General features: G+C 42.3%; 2 protein-coding genes across 2 annotated transcripts; one reads left to right on the plus strand and one right to left on the minus strand.

Annotated features, from left to right (window-relative positions):
• Positions 1-9,572: 9,572 nt before the first annotated feature.
• On the plus strand, positions 9,573-10,991 carry LOC113032184 (uncharacterized). The gene is made up of 4 exons (XM_026184896.1): positions 9,573-9,642; positions 10,139-10,286; positions 10,382-10,586; positions 10,667-10,991. The coding sequence occupies exons 1-4, from the start codon at positions 9,599-9,601 to the stop codon at positions 10,969-10,971; spliced, it is 702 nt and encodes a 233-aa protein (XP_026040681.1). The 5' UTR covers positions 9,573-9,598; the 3' UTR covers positions 10,972-10,991.
• Positions 10,992-11,049: 58 nt separating this feature from the next.
• On the minus strand, positions 11,050-12,887 carry LOC113032185 (uncharacterized). The gene is made up of 5 exons (XM_026184897.1): positions 12,847-12,887; positions 12,461-12,651; positions 12,234-12,327; positions 11,859-12,052; positions 11,050-11,238 (listed from the first exon to the last, which is right to left on the minus strand). The coding sequence occupies exons 1-5, from the start codon at positions 12,867-12,869 to the stop codon at positions 11,051-11,053; spliced, it is 690 nt and encodes a 229-aa protein (XP_026040682.1). The 5' UTR covers positions 12,870-12,887; the 3' UTR covers position 11,050.
• Between the last annotated feature and the right edge of the window lie 2,417 nt (positions 12,888-15,304).

The raw sequence follows: 15,304 nt of genomic DNA on the forward strand, positions 1-15,304 counted from the left end.
GTACAGGAGAACATGCGAAGGAGACGCATTCCTCCACGGGAGGATGCAGTCTGTCATGTTTCTGCTGGAAGGGACAAACTGGGACTTGATATCCACTACATAAATGCCTTCAAAGGTAAGTTGGTCTTTAGTTTGGATTAGATTTGGAGTTTGTCACTTTGTCTTTTGTCACTCACTTGGTATGCCTCTGCAATTCTGTGTGTGTGTGTTGTGGGGGGGGGGCTTTCCACTCAAGAAATGTTTTCTTCTGAAAAAAATACTGGCTACAATAATTAACAACTGATTCCTTTGCAATCATCCATCCTCTTCCACTTATCCTTATCAGGATTGTGGGTAGCAGTTTTGGCCTATACCAGCTACCATAGGGCAGTACAACCTGGACAGATCGCCAGTCTAACATGGAAGGACAAGCATTTGCATTCACACCAAAGGGCAGTTTGAATACCAGTTAACCTAACCCCATAAGCTACATCTTTGGACTGTGGGAAGAGCCAGAGTACACAGCCAGAGAGAGCCCATGCATTACAGCAGTAAAAAGTGCCTAAAACAAGTTAAGAAGTTGTATAGTACTATCTATCTTAATGTTCAAGCCTGAGTTTCAAAAAATTTCAACATAGAAACAAAGCACATGCAGTCAGCTCTGCATGCTGTAGGTCAAACTGTCAAGACATACGAGAAGACCCCTCCTAAAACCAGAGTGATCACCATGAAGCAAACTTTGACGGAGTCCCCAATAACAGTGTGGTCCTCCTAAGTCACATTTGGGTGGTTAACACACACACACACACACACACTCAGATGTTATCCAGACTTGCACTTTGAAACAATGAAAAGGACCTACAAGCCAAGTCATGTAAATCACATCACACCCAGGTGACTGCCAAACACACACACACACACGCATCCATAAAGAATGATGATAGATTAAATTATTAGTTCATTAATGGTACACTGGATTATATTTACCCTTTCAGGCTCTGGATGTTTCAGGCAGATCATTGTTTGGAAGCTGTTTGGTTGCGGCTTTAGGCAGCTCACAGTCTTCTGAATCTGGCTGGTCTCAGTCTTCGTGTGTAACAGATAGAGAATGAAGACAAAAAGAACAGTAATCTGACAGTTACTAAAAATGCATCACTCAAGAGGATGAATAGACCATTTCACTATCGGCAAATAGCGTAAGGTACACATCGTGCATGAGAAACATTCATTAAAATCTGTCCTAGGTCAATGTTACCTCTTCAAAATCTTGCACTGAAGAAGAATGCATGGCTTCTGAGCCTTGCTGAGGCATTTCTTCATCAAGATCCTGCAACAAAGAAAAGATGGCACAAAGATTAGACCAAGTGCTCTTCTTGCAACTGTACTGGGCAGTCCTGTGCTTCTGTCTTTAATTTGCATGTGTGTGGTGTTGTGTGTGGGGGGGGGGGGCTTTCCACTCAAGAAATGTTTTCTTCTGAAAAAAATACTGGCTACAATAATTAACAACTGATTCCTTTGCAATCATCCATCCTCTTCCACTTATCCTTATCAGGATTGTGGGGTAGCAGTTTTGGGCCTATACCAGCTACCATAGGGCAGTACAACCTGGACAGATCGCCAGTCTAACATGGAAGGACAAGCATTTGCATTCACACCAAAGGGCAGTTTTGAATCACCAGTTAACCTAACCCCATAAGCTACATCTTTGGACTGTGGGAAGAAGCCAGAGTACACAGCCAGAGAGAGCCCATGCATTACAGCAGTAAAAAGTGCCTAAAACAAGTTAAGAAGTTGTATAGTACTATCTATCTTAATGTTCAAGCCTGAGTTTCAAAAAATTTCAACATAGAAACAAAGCACATGCAGTCAGCTCTGCATGCTGTAGGTCAAACTGTCAAGACATACGAGAAGACCCCTCCTAAAACCAGAGTGATGTCACCATGAAGCAAACTTTGACGGAGTCCCCAATAACAGTGTGGTCCTCCTAAGTCACATTTGGGTGGTTAACACACACACACACACACACACACTCAGATGTTATCCAGACTTGCACTTTGAAACAATGAAAAGGACCTACAAGCCACGGTCCATGTAAATCACATCACACCCAGGTGACTGCCAACACACACACACACAGCATCCATAAAGAATGATGATAGATTAAATTATTAGTTCATTAAGTGGTACATTGGATTATATTTACCCTTTCAGGCTCTGGATGTTTCAGGCAGATCATTGTTTGGAAGCTGTTTGGTTGCGGCTTTAGGCAGCTCACAGTCTTCTGAATCTGGCTGGTCTCAGTCTTCGTGTGTAACAGATAGAGAATGAATATACAGTGCATTTTTGAAGAGGCTTTTGAAACATTAAATAAACTGTATGAGAAAGATAAGTTTCAAGCTATTGTCTTTAAATATTCACTGTCATGTATAGAGAATTTAAGGCCCTATGATTAAGAAGACAAATAGTCAGTGTGATTTCTTTATTTTTTAAGCCATTGCTAAAGGAGTAAAACAATCACCTGTAGCAGCAACGAACTGTCACTAGGGCCCATTATCTTCAAGGGACAAAATTTAAAATGAATCTAACTAAAGAGGCTACACAGCAAAATCTCCAGTGTTAAATTAACACTAGAGAGTGTCTATATGGGTCCACACAACACTGTTGAGTGTTGAATTAACACTTTTGACAGTGTTATATGTTTAAAAGTAACCTAGTCAGTTTTGAAGATTAACAAAGACTAACACTGAGCAGTGCTGATTTTCAACACTGGAATATTCTAACATTTTGAGTTATTCCAGTGTTAGAAAATCAGCATTGCTCAGTGTTAGCCATTGTTAATCTTCAAAACTGACTAGGTTACTTTTAAACATATAACACTGTCAAAAGTGTTAATTTAACACTCAACAGTGTTGTATTTAACACTCAGAGGTGTGGACCCTTATAGACACTCTCCAGTGTTAATTTAACACTGGAGATTTTGCTGTGTAGAATCACATTAAACATCAATCACTGTTAAAATTTAGAAACCGAAAGCCATTTTTATTTCTGCATACCTGCTGATATTTTTAGTGCTTTTAGAGGGCTTTGATGTGGCAGCCATCACAATTGCCTGTTTTCCATTAGTACCTACCCCTGTTTTTCCAGTAGGTTATAGTACCATGTAGTTTTTCAGTAACTACTGCACCAAGTTCCAAGTGATCCAAAGGGATCAGAAAATTTGACATAGACTGAATGCCACCAGGTGGCTGGTCAATGGTGTCACTCGATAAGTATGAGTGCGCCTCCTTCGTGAAAATCCAAGCCATCATTTTTGAAACTCTGAAATGTTTGAAATAGCGACCAAAATTAACAGCGTGATCCCTGAATTGAACACTAAAGTATAGACTGAGCAGCAGGCATTTTGTCACCTTGACGTCCATGCTTGCTGTGGCATTTATATCACTGGATGCTCGGCTGCATTGCTATAGTTACCCCAGGCACAGTAGGTGATACTCAATTTCAGTGAAAAACTAGATGCCCTAAGTCACGTTAAGCCAATTTGAGTAGGTACAAATGTAAAAATGGCTTAGGGTATGCAATTTATCAGTTCCAAAAAGTACAATTGTAGAAATACCTTGCATCTCCAGAGCCAATCCGAGTCACCATAATTATAGTCTATTTCTTCGCCTGGACTTATGTCTCTGCTTGCAAATAAGCATAGATGGGGCTTTCCATTGATATTTAATATTTTCATCTTAGCACTTGGACTGATGTGGTTGTCGTTGACAAGTCTGCCTAATGACCCATCTTCTTGAGATGCATCCACACTGTGGGGTTAGGCAAAAAAGTATTAGCTTAACTAGTTAGTTAGGAAGCTTTTTTTTTCATAAATCAAAAGCAATGTGTCATTTAATCTTAATCAAACTACACTGATATAATACGCACCACCAGAGTTTTCCATCAAACTTGAATTCAAACATGAACACCTTCAGGCTGTCATGATAAACTCTGTGTCTCCGCTCACATTCTTCTTTTGTTATGAGTTTACCTCTGTATTCCAAAAGAAAGTCTCCTTTTTGGAATGGAACAGTCGTGAAAATGCCCCGACCTGAAAACATGGGTGACTCCAAACATTACAAATTTCTCGTTTTGGTCCAGGTGAACCTTGTGCCCCATGCATTCAGCATGGTACGGTGTGGGATTAAGATTCCGAGCTCCCTTACAAAAAAATCACATAAATAAAGGACAGCTGACTGGATAAAGGCAGATTTGATCATACGTTTGAGGAAGAGTCAAGTAACTGTTAAAGCAGGGCGTACATCTGTTAAACAGAATTAGGCCCTACCATTACATGATGTATATCACAAATATGACAAAGAACATTGGAATACAGTTCTAGTGGAAGATTAAATAACATAGGCTACCTGGCGTCTTGCTTCATGATAAGGTTGATGCACCTCTCTTAAAATTGACCCAATTCGTCCCTCTGCAGCACGTACCCCTTTTGTGGACAGATAGCCCTTCATCATTTTGCGGCCATATGTTGGGCCCACCTGTTTAAAATAAAAGATCATGCTACTACTAGAACAACAAATGTAAAGTAGCTTATTCTGAAAGCAAATGTGTAAAGCTAAAGTATTGTGCTAATTAACTGTACAAATACCAGTGAGAGACATCTTTAAAATAACTAACGTTACCCACCACCCGCAAGACGCTAAAACGCGCGGGCGCGCGCACACAGTCTAGACTAACCCCCTTACAACCCAGTTAAGACAACCATACACAGTCATAAGGTGAAGGAAGAAAGTACCTTACCTCATTTATAGCTTGTGTCACCTCAAGCTCCAACCGTGTGTCCGAGAGTCGACAGCTAGTGATTTGCTCAGCACAAAACTTTCTAACATTTCTCGCAGAAAATCCTCTCACTTCCCCGTGTTCATATGACAGACGCTCTGATATAATTTCCGATGACAGGCCTTGTTTTGCCATCTCCATGATCACGTCTGAGTATTTTTCCAACGTCATGATGTCCACACTACAGTGTTTGCCATAAGTTTGCGCATCACTTGTACAGGTTGTTGACCTACTAAAACTTCCGGTTCAGACAAAATAAATAAAGGGCCCTTTCTCGTTCTTTTTTCTTGGGTTTTTCGTTTCTGATGTGCGAAAGGACAAAATGAAAAAAACAATTGTTTTAAGTTTTTCATTTTAGCTTTTTAAGTTGAGAATTAAATAAGTGTCTCATTTTCTTTTTTAAATTATACTTTCTGAAACGAAACTTCAAATACCGAAAAGTACACGGACCCTTCACCTACCTGCCTGTGAGTCCAGCGTTTGGGTCCTCCTTCTCTCATCCACGACACTACCCTTGACAGAATGACCCGACCCCGCGTTGTGGACCCAGCGGACCCTGAACTTTTCGAGCGGCAGGAGGCAGCGCTCCTTCGCTGGACGGAGGGGCTTCGGGGAAAACAGCGGCTCTTTGCGGAGAGAGAGCACGTCTTCGAGGGGACTCGCCTGGCTCTGGGCGGGCCTCGGAGACGCCACGTTCCCCCACCTGCTGCCTCAGCTGCACCGGAGCATTCGCCGCGGAGAGTGGGCGTCACAGCCCAAGCTTCGGCCGATCGCTCTCCCGCCGCTTCGCTCCTCGCTCGCCCGCCAGCCTTTTCACTCTCCAGCCTTTCCGCCTCGCCACGGCACAGCGGCTACACCTCCCATCTCGGCTCAGCGGAGGCTACCGCGCCAGAGGCTCAGCCGTTTACCCCGGCCCGCTTCCTCTTCCCGGGGAAAGCGGCGCACACGCCGCCATAAAACGGACTCTGTTCAGCAACTCCCGGTGGTGAGTTCCAGTGACTGTTTTCCACACCCCTCATCTGATTATCCACTTAAAACACACAACAGACTCTTTTCTGATTCATGGGGAGTTTCCCTCCTTGAGGATGATGTGGACTGGGAAGATTTTTCTGCTCTGGCTCCCCAAAGACTGTTCAGTCAAAAACTGTAAATAGTGGTGGCAGAAAGACCAGAATACAACCCGATAGACCTGTCAGTGTCACTCACCCAGTCGTTATTTCCACTCCTATCAGTCAGCCTACACCCACTCCGGTGCCAGCTCCCAGGAGGAGGGCAGCTGCGACCCAGTCTACCTCCACACCCGCTCCTGTTTCTCGGGTGGGGGTGACTGGTGTCCAGCCACCTTCTGTGCCTGTCCCAGCGCCCAGGCTGAGGGCAGCCAGAACCCAGCCTGACCTCCCTGGAGGCTTGGAAGAGCTAACCGGTCCACCTACTACTTCACCCTTTCATCCACCTCGTGATCCAGCTTTTCACGCCCTCGCAGTATCACTGGTTAGACTAGCTGAGGTGTCCCCTGCTCATGCACCAGCTTTATTAGCCCAGGCCGTAGCTTTATCTCCCTGTCTAGACCAGTCTGTAGCTCAGCCGTCAGCCACACCAACCTCAGCTCCGTTGTCAGCCACGCCTGCCTCTGTTCCTCCCTTAGCATCTCCACTCCAGTCAGCTCCCTCACCTGCTGTTCAGCTTTCCCTCCAGTCAGTTCCCTCACCTGCTGTTCAGCTTTCCCTCCAGTCAGTTCCCTCACCTGCTGTTCAGCTTTCCCTCCAGTCAGTTCCCTCACCTGCTGTTCAGCTTTCCCTCCAGTCAGTTCCCTCACCTGCTGTTCAGCTTTCCCTCCAGTCAGTTCACTCTCCTGCTGTCCAGTCTCCTGCTGTCCTCCAGTCACCTCCTGTAGCTCAGTCTCCTCCTGTCCTCCAGTCACCTCCTGTAGCTCAGTCTCCTCCTGTCCTCCAGTCACCTCCTGTAGCTCAGTCCCCTGTCCAGTCTGCTCCTGTTTCCCAGTCCCCTGTCCAGTCAGTCCAGTCGCCTCCTGTTTCCCAGTCGCCCGTACACCATCCTGTTCGGTTCCCGGACCTGCAGCCACAGCACCCAGAGCCAGCTGTGAGCTCTCCCGCTCCTCAGCCAGGGGTTTCCGCACCCGCTGGCCCGGCCTGTCTCCAGCCAGAGGCTTCAACTTCGACTGGTCAGGCCTCAGCCTCGGCTTCAGCTACGCCCGGCCCGGCCTCTGCCTCAGCTGCACCCACGCCCGGCCCGGCCTCAGCTGCACCCACGCCCGGCCCGGCCTCAGCTGCACCCACGCCCGGCCCGGCCTCAGCTGCACCCACGCCCGGCCCGGCCTCAGAGCCTTCGTCTGCTGCAGCCTCAGAGCCTTCGTCTGCTGCAGCCTCAGGGCCTTCGTCTGCTGCAGCCTCAGGGCCTTCGTCTGCTGCAGCCTCAGAGCCTTCGTCTGGTCCCGCCTTGACTGGTCCTGTGCCCACCGGGCCTCGGCCAGTACGCCTGACACTGGAGAGCCGCCGCCGCTGCCTTCCGCGCGGCCGGCCCCTGAACTGCACCGTCATCGCCTGAGTGGCCGCCGCTGCCTTCCGCACGGCCGGCCCCCGGACCGCCTTCGCCTGAGTGGCCGCCGTCGCCTTCCGCACGGCCGGCCCCCCGAACTGCGTCCACGTCGTCGCCGTCGCCTTCCGCACAGTCGGCCCCCGGACCAGCGCTGTCATCGTCGCCGTCGCCTTCCGCACGGTCGGCCCCCGGACCAGCGCTGTCATCGGCGACGTCGCCGTCCGCACGGTCGGCCCCCTGAGCTGTCTCTGTGTGGACTCCGTCCCTCCGTCCTGGGCCCCCTCCGCCCACCCTGTCCTGGTTTTTCGTTCTTTTGGCCGTCGGGTGCCGGCCTTTGCGGGGGGGGGTACTGTCAGGGTTTCTGGGTCTTTGACCCAGTATTCTTAGTTCATGTTCACTGTTTATATTCTGTCTGCTTCACCTCCTGTTTTATTGTGTTAGCCTTGGTCCATGTGCATTATGTTCCGTCCTCTTCCCATTATCATTAGTTCATTATGTTCAGCTGTGTACTCACCGGTCTCTCATTATCATCATTATCACCAGTCTGTGTATTTAAGCCCTCTGTTCTACCCATTCAATGTCGGGTCATTAATGATGTATGTCTGATGTCAATGTCGTCTGTATGTCCAGTCAGTCAGTCCTTTGTTCATTCAGTCAGCCAGCCATTTCCTCCCTCTGTACTGTTTGCTCACTCCTTCGGCAATAAACATCCACCTTCACCTACCTGCCTGTGAGTCCAGCGTTTGGGTCCTCCTTCTCTCATCCACGACACTACCCTTGACACTGGAAGAAATTAGTTTAACATTTAAACCTATTTTCTGCACATTCCAGCTCATAAAATAAAATATTTTTTGTGTTTACACTCAGTCTTTCAAATAGATGCAAGTAAAACACAGCAGAAAATAAATAAAGTCAAAGACTCAGCGGTCCTGTTGCTCTATTTTCACCTGTAAAGCAGGAGCAGGGTAGGCGGAGGTTTACCCTGGTGCAGGTGTGCCGCGGTCAGTGGAAGAATCCGCGAGTTTCTCTGTGAGTTTCCCATTACGTCGTAGCTACTCGGTGCTTGTTGGAAGTTTAGGGGTTTTTTCGCTGTAAAAAGAAGTTTTCTTCCCACGCACGATGGACACTAATGTTTTTGTCACTTTTTATGGAATCAAACTCAAAGTAAGGTCAGTACTTCCACGCTTTAAACGCTGCACGCTCATACTCTCTCTGCACTCGATATGTGATCCATTGTTGATCTGCACACAGCTGTTGTCACTAACGTCGCACTCGCTTACGTCACTGTCGTGAGACACTCTCGCAAAAAAATCACGGTTTTAGTAACGCAGTAACGCAGCGTTCCTACGGGAAAGTAACGGTAATCTAATTACTGTTTTTGCAATAGTAATCCCTTACTTTACTTGGTACTTCAAAAAAAGAATCGGATTACGCGTTACTGGAGCGTTGTTCTCCTCTGTAACAAAGCAGTGATAAAGGAATAGATGCTGATTTTATTCATTTCAACTTGTGTCTTTGTGCTGCTGGATTCAGTCTGAAGCAGGCAGCAGTGCTGAACCTACCAGTGTAAATGTGATGGTGGAAGCAGAGGCCAGCACTTGGCAGTGCTAAACACAATAAAAGACTCACAAGTTCCTGCTCAAAGGTCAGCTGCCTTCAGATCAATCATTAACCTGCAGCAGGTTGTGGCCTGATGTGTTTGTAAGAGTTTCACTTTCAGGAGGAGAAGATTTAAACGAGTCACACAAATGTGAACTACAAAGTCTGTGACACACAATTTATGCAAACTGCAGGAAATCTGACCTGAAGAAATCCAGTCTTCTGCCTGTTGTGGTTGTGACAGCTGCTCGTAGGAGAGTTTGTTTGTAGGAGGTGGAGATGTTCTCAGATCAAGTGCGTAATCGTCTCTTTGTGTAGACGCTAAAAGCTGTGAGCCAAAACTCTCTGCTCTGAAACTCTTCACTCAGTCCTCACGCTGAGAGTTTAGAGGCTGAACTTCTTGTTCCTCCATAACACTTTTCATGAAGTAGCAGAAATGAGCTTGTGTTTCTCAGCAGTGCGCACACAGAGAACCGATCCTCTCTGCTCAGTCTGAACAAATCAAAGTGAAACGTCAGTGAAAACACAGCTGCTGATCAAACTGTGTCAGATTAATGCCTTCAATTTTGATCTCTCTCTTTTTTTTTTAGCTGTAGATGGATTCAGTAAAAAGATTGTGAGTCATTCCACAATGCCAATCAAAAACAACTTGAGCATCTATGAATATGTTTTCAGGTAATACAACCTCTCAAACCATTTATTTCATCTTAAGTGTTTTGATGGACATGTTAGTCATATTGGACATGAGCTGCACCCAAATTTACAATATTTGAATTTAAATTAGACATGCAACAGATGGGTCTGGTTATGTTCCTGAATATAATATATTAAGAACTTACCAAACATTTTGATCAACATTTTCTATTAATGTAAAAATAAATAAAATGGAATTGCACATGAATCATTTAACTACTTTATTGCAATTAATCAGTGTTCATTTATGAATGGAACAAGGTTCTTGGATTTCCACATATCTTTCAATTGTTCTGACATACATCTAAAGTCTGAGCATGACAGTGACATTGCAAAGAAACTTAAGAAATATATGTTGTCCTACTACAACTAAAATATTACCCAAAAAAAACATGAATGAATACATTCAAAATAATAACACCTTTGCTGGTCTTAAAGCAAAATAGTTAATAAATGTTCTTTATTTTTCCTGTACCAGACCTGCAGTGATCACCTATGGTATGTGGGACCAGGTGCGAGTAGACCATGGAAAGGAATTTTATTTAACACTGTTCATGCAAGAGATGCTGTCACATCATCGCTTCAATCAGGAGAGACTGCCTTATTTACAGACCTCATCCACAAGAGTAAGATTTAAGTACCATTAACATCAGCTGAAATTCTTATACTATTACGTGTACTACTACGTACATTTAAGACATGTTTCTTTTAACTCTTTTAGAACCACACAGTTGAAAGGATTTGGCCTGAAATCAACAACCGTGTCAACTACCCACTAAAAACTGCCCTACTCCAGCTGATGGACCAGGAGGAGATAGATATGGAGGATAACCTTGTGCGATACTGTGTGTCCAATCTAACCTGTCAGCTGTGTAACATTGGTCTTGCAAGTGTGGTAGAATCATGGAATGCTCATAGAATCCCAGGTAAAAAAAAAAAAAAAAAAAAGTCAGATTGCTTACAACCCTGATAATGAACATTTAAACACCTCCTCTATTTTTTACAGGAAAAGGCATACCAAATCACTTTGCAGAACATGGGTGTAAAAGAAGAATTTCTCCAGAGCTCTTGCCAAATGCACTTGAAGCAGCAGACCTTTACAGGCAGCACTTGGGATCTGCACTCAAAGAATATTCGACTTTTGGAGTTGATCCCTTCACAACCGAACAGGACAAACTTAGAACAGAGAGTCATTTTGCAGAAAAATATCCTGATATTTCACATTTGTTTTTTAGAGCCGTAAATGGTGACTTTATGCCATACAAAGAAGCTCTGCTCTGTCTCATAAACATAACTCAGAGAAATGTATGAACCACTGCATCTGTAAACTGTACAGAACAGACAAAAAAAAAAATCAACTGACTGTAAACATTTGTGTGTACACACTACATTACTCCTCTGCAAAAAAAGATTTCAATACAGAAAATGCAGCTGTTAGACCAGTAATTTGTAGAACTCCGTTGTTACTCTCCCTGCATTTTGCACAGTGCTGTGATGTCTCTTGCCACTGTTCCACACATGTCTTGCAGCCAATAATGCTTCTGCAGCACAGTGAGAACACTGGATCCTCAATGATGTCTGCAAAAGTAAATCAGATAAGTGAGACTGTTATCCATTTATGTTGAATTTAGTTCAAACTATAGGTTCAAAGTCAGTCTTGACATAAATTTACAGACAGCATGCAGAATATTTTTGGTTATTCTGTAATTCCTCTTGTTCACGCTGTTCTGAGAAAGTCCCTGTCTATATTTTTGTCTATAATTGATGAGGGGCAAAATCAGTACATTTTCTCAATTAGCAAGCAAGAAAAATGAAAAAGTTACAGGTACTTGATTCAATATATGCAACTACAGTCCCATTTTAAATGTGAACTTTTTAGTTTTACATTACTGTGAACAGTGTACCGTCACCCATACTGACATTGTAATCAATTTGAAAAGCTATACTTTCATAGTCAAGATTGCAAGGAGAACCCAAATTAAATGTGCATGTAAACTTTTGAATGTTATGTTACAGTAGACCTGCATCTTGATTGTCTGTGCCTAAGTATTTAAATGGACACTGCTGAATAAAGAGCCTATGTTTGGTAAAAAAATGTTTGTCCAAAGTAATGATTGAATGTGGTTTGACATTGTTTTAATTGTAATTAAAATGTTAGTGTAGATGTAATGTATTTACTAAGCAACATTTGAACATACTCATACAAACCACGCAGCTAAATCCCTCCTTGAGTGTCTGCAGCTTGGGGGTTGTGACTTTCTGGGCAACTGCAAGATCAGTGAGCTCTTTGATTGCTGCTGTGACAGCTGGCAGACTTTGAGATGCCAACACCAACTCTTCTATTTTGTCACTCACTTCTCCCAAACTGGCACTGTCATCATCTTTACGGCTGCTACAAATAAAAATGGATAATCAGATGTCAAAGCTACTTACTGGCTTAAAGAAACATCACATCACTTACTGATAGATGATGATTTATGTAGTGATGTCTTACTGCTATTATAGGATTTAAATCAAATTAATTCTTCTATATTGATGTTCATCCTATAGTATATACATATTTATTCACATACCTCAGTTTCTTCCTCTTTGTTCCCTGGAGGCAATTAAAGTCTTGTTCAGGCACAGCAAGAATTTTTCGTGCATTTTGTCTCCAGTACTGTGACCCTACAGATGAAAAACAAAACCAAAGAAACCTGTTTAGAAGCCAATACCATATTACCCAATAAATATTACAAAGAGTCTGGTAAGACATGTCTCTCCATAAGATATGGGCTTTAGCTGTAATATTATGGCTCACCTGTTGTGCCCTCCGACTCCAGAATTGCATTGCCCTGTGCATCTGTCAAAATTATTGGGTTGTAATTACCAATGGCATCTTGCACTTTTCCTACTATCCCTTGAAGCGTAGCCTCAGACTCCAGGAATCGTACAACCACCATTCTATTGGGAATCAACCTCCCACCAACTACATCTGCAAAGTACACTGATCTGTAAAACAAAACATAATAATTTTACATATCTTGTAAAAGACAGCAGGCCACAAATCCATTCAGTGATTGCTATAGGCAAATTGTACTAAAACAGCTTTGCTATTCTTAACAATTCAACTATCCATGCACCTTATGTTTCTTTTTATTTTGCCTGTTCTGTAATTTAATATTCAAGAACACAGACTCATCCTACCTCTGAAATGTTTTGGAGGACATAGGGGAACTTGAAGTAGCCTGCTGTGAACGTAAAGGTGCAGACGCTGCCACAGCTGGTGCTCGCATAAATGCAAAACGCTGCCCGCTGGAACCTGCTGTTGGAATTGACTCCATGTCTTCTCCGTGGACTTCATAGTGACCTCTGGGTGTAAGGTCTAATGCGCTGAAAACACCAGAGACCGCACCGGGGAACATAGCCACGTTTGAATCATCCGTGATGTACAGAGTATGCGCGGATACCTGTTTAAGAAAAGTTTCCGTAAATCACGTTGCTCTGCTAACGTGTTACTCCTGTGCACACGGTTAATAGGCTCTAAAGGCTTACTTATTAGCTAGTAGCCGGTAAAAGTCAATGAATAACTATTTACACATTAGCACATGTGCACAATTCACATATTAGCACAATGAAGACGGCTAGACATAGTATTAGTAAAAGTAGGCCTACATGAAATCACCAAATGTTAACGTTAGCCGTTCCGCAGTAAGGAAGAACAATAACGTTCATAAAAAAACTGCTGAAAGCAAAGTTTGCGAAGTTTACATATCTACCTGAAAGATGCGACCCAGTTTTTCTGCAGTCATGTCTTCGTCCCGGAGTGTCACTCTCTTAGTTTTCCTAAAAACAACGTAATGGTCCATCCTCTGTTTATTCCAGTGTAACTTTAAGGCCGTCGATCTCTTGTGTGGGGGACGGTGTGCGCGCGCCATAAAAAAACGCGCAGAAGAAGTACTTCCCGTTTCAGACATTGAAAATGCGTCTATTTTTTTGTTTTTGCGCTAGTATACTTTCATTATTTGAATCACGAAGAAATCCAAAAAAGCACGTCTAATTTTAAGTGTATGACGGCTATTTGTTACCACCGAATGAAAAAACAAGTTATTTTCGCCCATTTTATTCTTTATCAAAAATTTAAAAAATGAAAATTCTTTTAAAAATCGTTTTTTCGTTTTGGTTTCTGAAACAAAACTTCAAATACCGAAAAGTACACGGACCAATTTGAATCAAAACAATGGAATTTGAATGAAAACAACAGAATTAGAATGAAAACAATGGAATTTTAAAACAAACAACAGAATTAGAATGAAAACAACAGAATTAGAATAGAGAACAGAATTTGAAAGAAAACAATGGAATTTGAATCAAAACAACAGAATTGAAATGTACAGAACAGAGTTTGAATGAAAACAACGGAATTAGAATGTACAGAACAGAGTTTGAATGAAAACAACGGAATTAGAATGTACAGAACAGAGTTTGAATGAAAACAACAGAATTAGAATGTACAGAACAGACTTTGAATGAAAACAACGGAATTAAAATGTACAGAACAGAGTTTGAATGATATCAAAGGAATTAGAATGTACAGAACAGAGTTTGAATGAAAACAACGGAAATAGAATGTACAGAACTGAATTTGAATGAAAACAATGGAATTTGAATGAAAACAACAGAATTTGAATGAAAACAACAGAATTAGAATGTACAGAACAGAGTTTGAATGAAAACAACGGAATTAGAATGTACAGAACAGAGTTTGAATGAAAACAACGGAATTAGAATGTACAGAACAGAATTTGAATGAAAACAATGGAATTTGAATCAAAACAACAGAATTGAAATGTATAGAACAGAGTTTGAATGAAAAAAACGGAATTTGAATGAAAACAAGAGAATTAGAATGTACAGAACAGAGTTTGAATGAAAACAACGGAATTAGAATGAACAGAACTGAATTTGAATCAAAACAATGGAATTTGAATGAAAACAACAGAATTAGAATGAAAACAATGGAATATTAAAACAAACAACAGAATTAGAATGAAAACAACGGAATTAGAATGTACAGAACAGAGTTTGAATGAAAACAACGGAATTAGAATGTACAGAACAGAGTTTGAAAGTAAACAACAGAATTAGAATGTACAGAACAGAGTTTGAATGAAAACAACGGAATTAGAATAAAAAAAACAGAATTGAAATGTACAGAACAGAGTTTGAATGAAAACAACGGAATTAGAATGTACAGAACAGAGTTTGAATGAAAACAACGGAATTAGAATGTACAGAACAGAGTTTGAATGAAAACAACGGAATTAGAATGTACAGAACAGAGTTTGAATGAAAACAACGGAATTAGAATGAACAGAACTAAATTTGAATCAAAACAACAGAATTAGAATAAAAAAAAACAGAATTGAAATGTACAGAACAGAGTTTGAATGAAAACAACGGAATTAGAATGTACAGAATAGAGTTTGAATGAAAACAACAGAATTAGAATGTACAGAACAGAATTAGAATAAAAAAAACAGAATTGAAATGTACAGAACAGAGTTTGAATGAAAACAACGGAATTAGAATGTACAGAACAGAGTTTGAATGAAAACAACGGAATTAGAATGTACAGAACAGAGTTTGAATGAAAAAAAACAGA

This window comes from Astatotilapia calliptera, chromosome 11 (genome assembly GCF_900246225.1).
Source record: "Astatotilapia calliptera chromosome 11, fAstCal1.2, whole genome shotgun sequence".
Lineage (NCBI taxonomy): Eukaryota > Metazoa > Chordata > Actinopteri > Cichliformes > Cichlidae > Astatotilapia > Astatotilapia calliptera.

What these genes read in the sequence shown, in the direction of transcription:
- LOC113032184 (XM_026184896.1), top strand. Translation starts at nt 9,599, where the DNA reads ATGCCAATCAAAAACAACTTGAGCATCTATGAATATGTTTTCAG. An exon ending in ATCTATGAATATGTTTTCAG is followed by an intron (nt 9,643 to 10,138) that starts GTAATACAACCT and finishes TTCCTGTACCAG; the next exon opens with ACCTGCAGTGATCACCTATG. An exon ending in TACAGACCTCATCCACAAGA is followed by an intron (nt 10,287 to 10,381) that starts GTAAGATTTAAG and finishes TAACTCTTTTAG; the next exon opens with AACCACACAGTTGAAAGGAT.
- LOC113032185 (XM_026184897.1), bottom strand. Translation starts at nt 12,869, where the DNA reads ATGTCCTCCAAAACATTTCAGAG. An exon ending in GGAGTCGGAGGGCACAACAG is followed by an intron (nt 12,328 to 12,460) that starts GTGAGCCATAAT and finishes TTTCATCTGTAG; the next exon opens with GGTCACAGTACTGGAGACAA. An exon ending in ACAAAGAGGAAGAAACTGAG is followed by an intron (nt 12,053 to 12,233) that starts GTATGTGAATAA and finishes TTTTATTTGTAG; the next exon opens with CAGCCGTAAAGATGATGACA.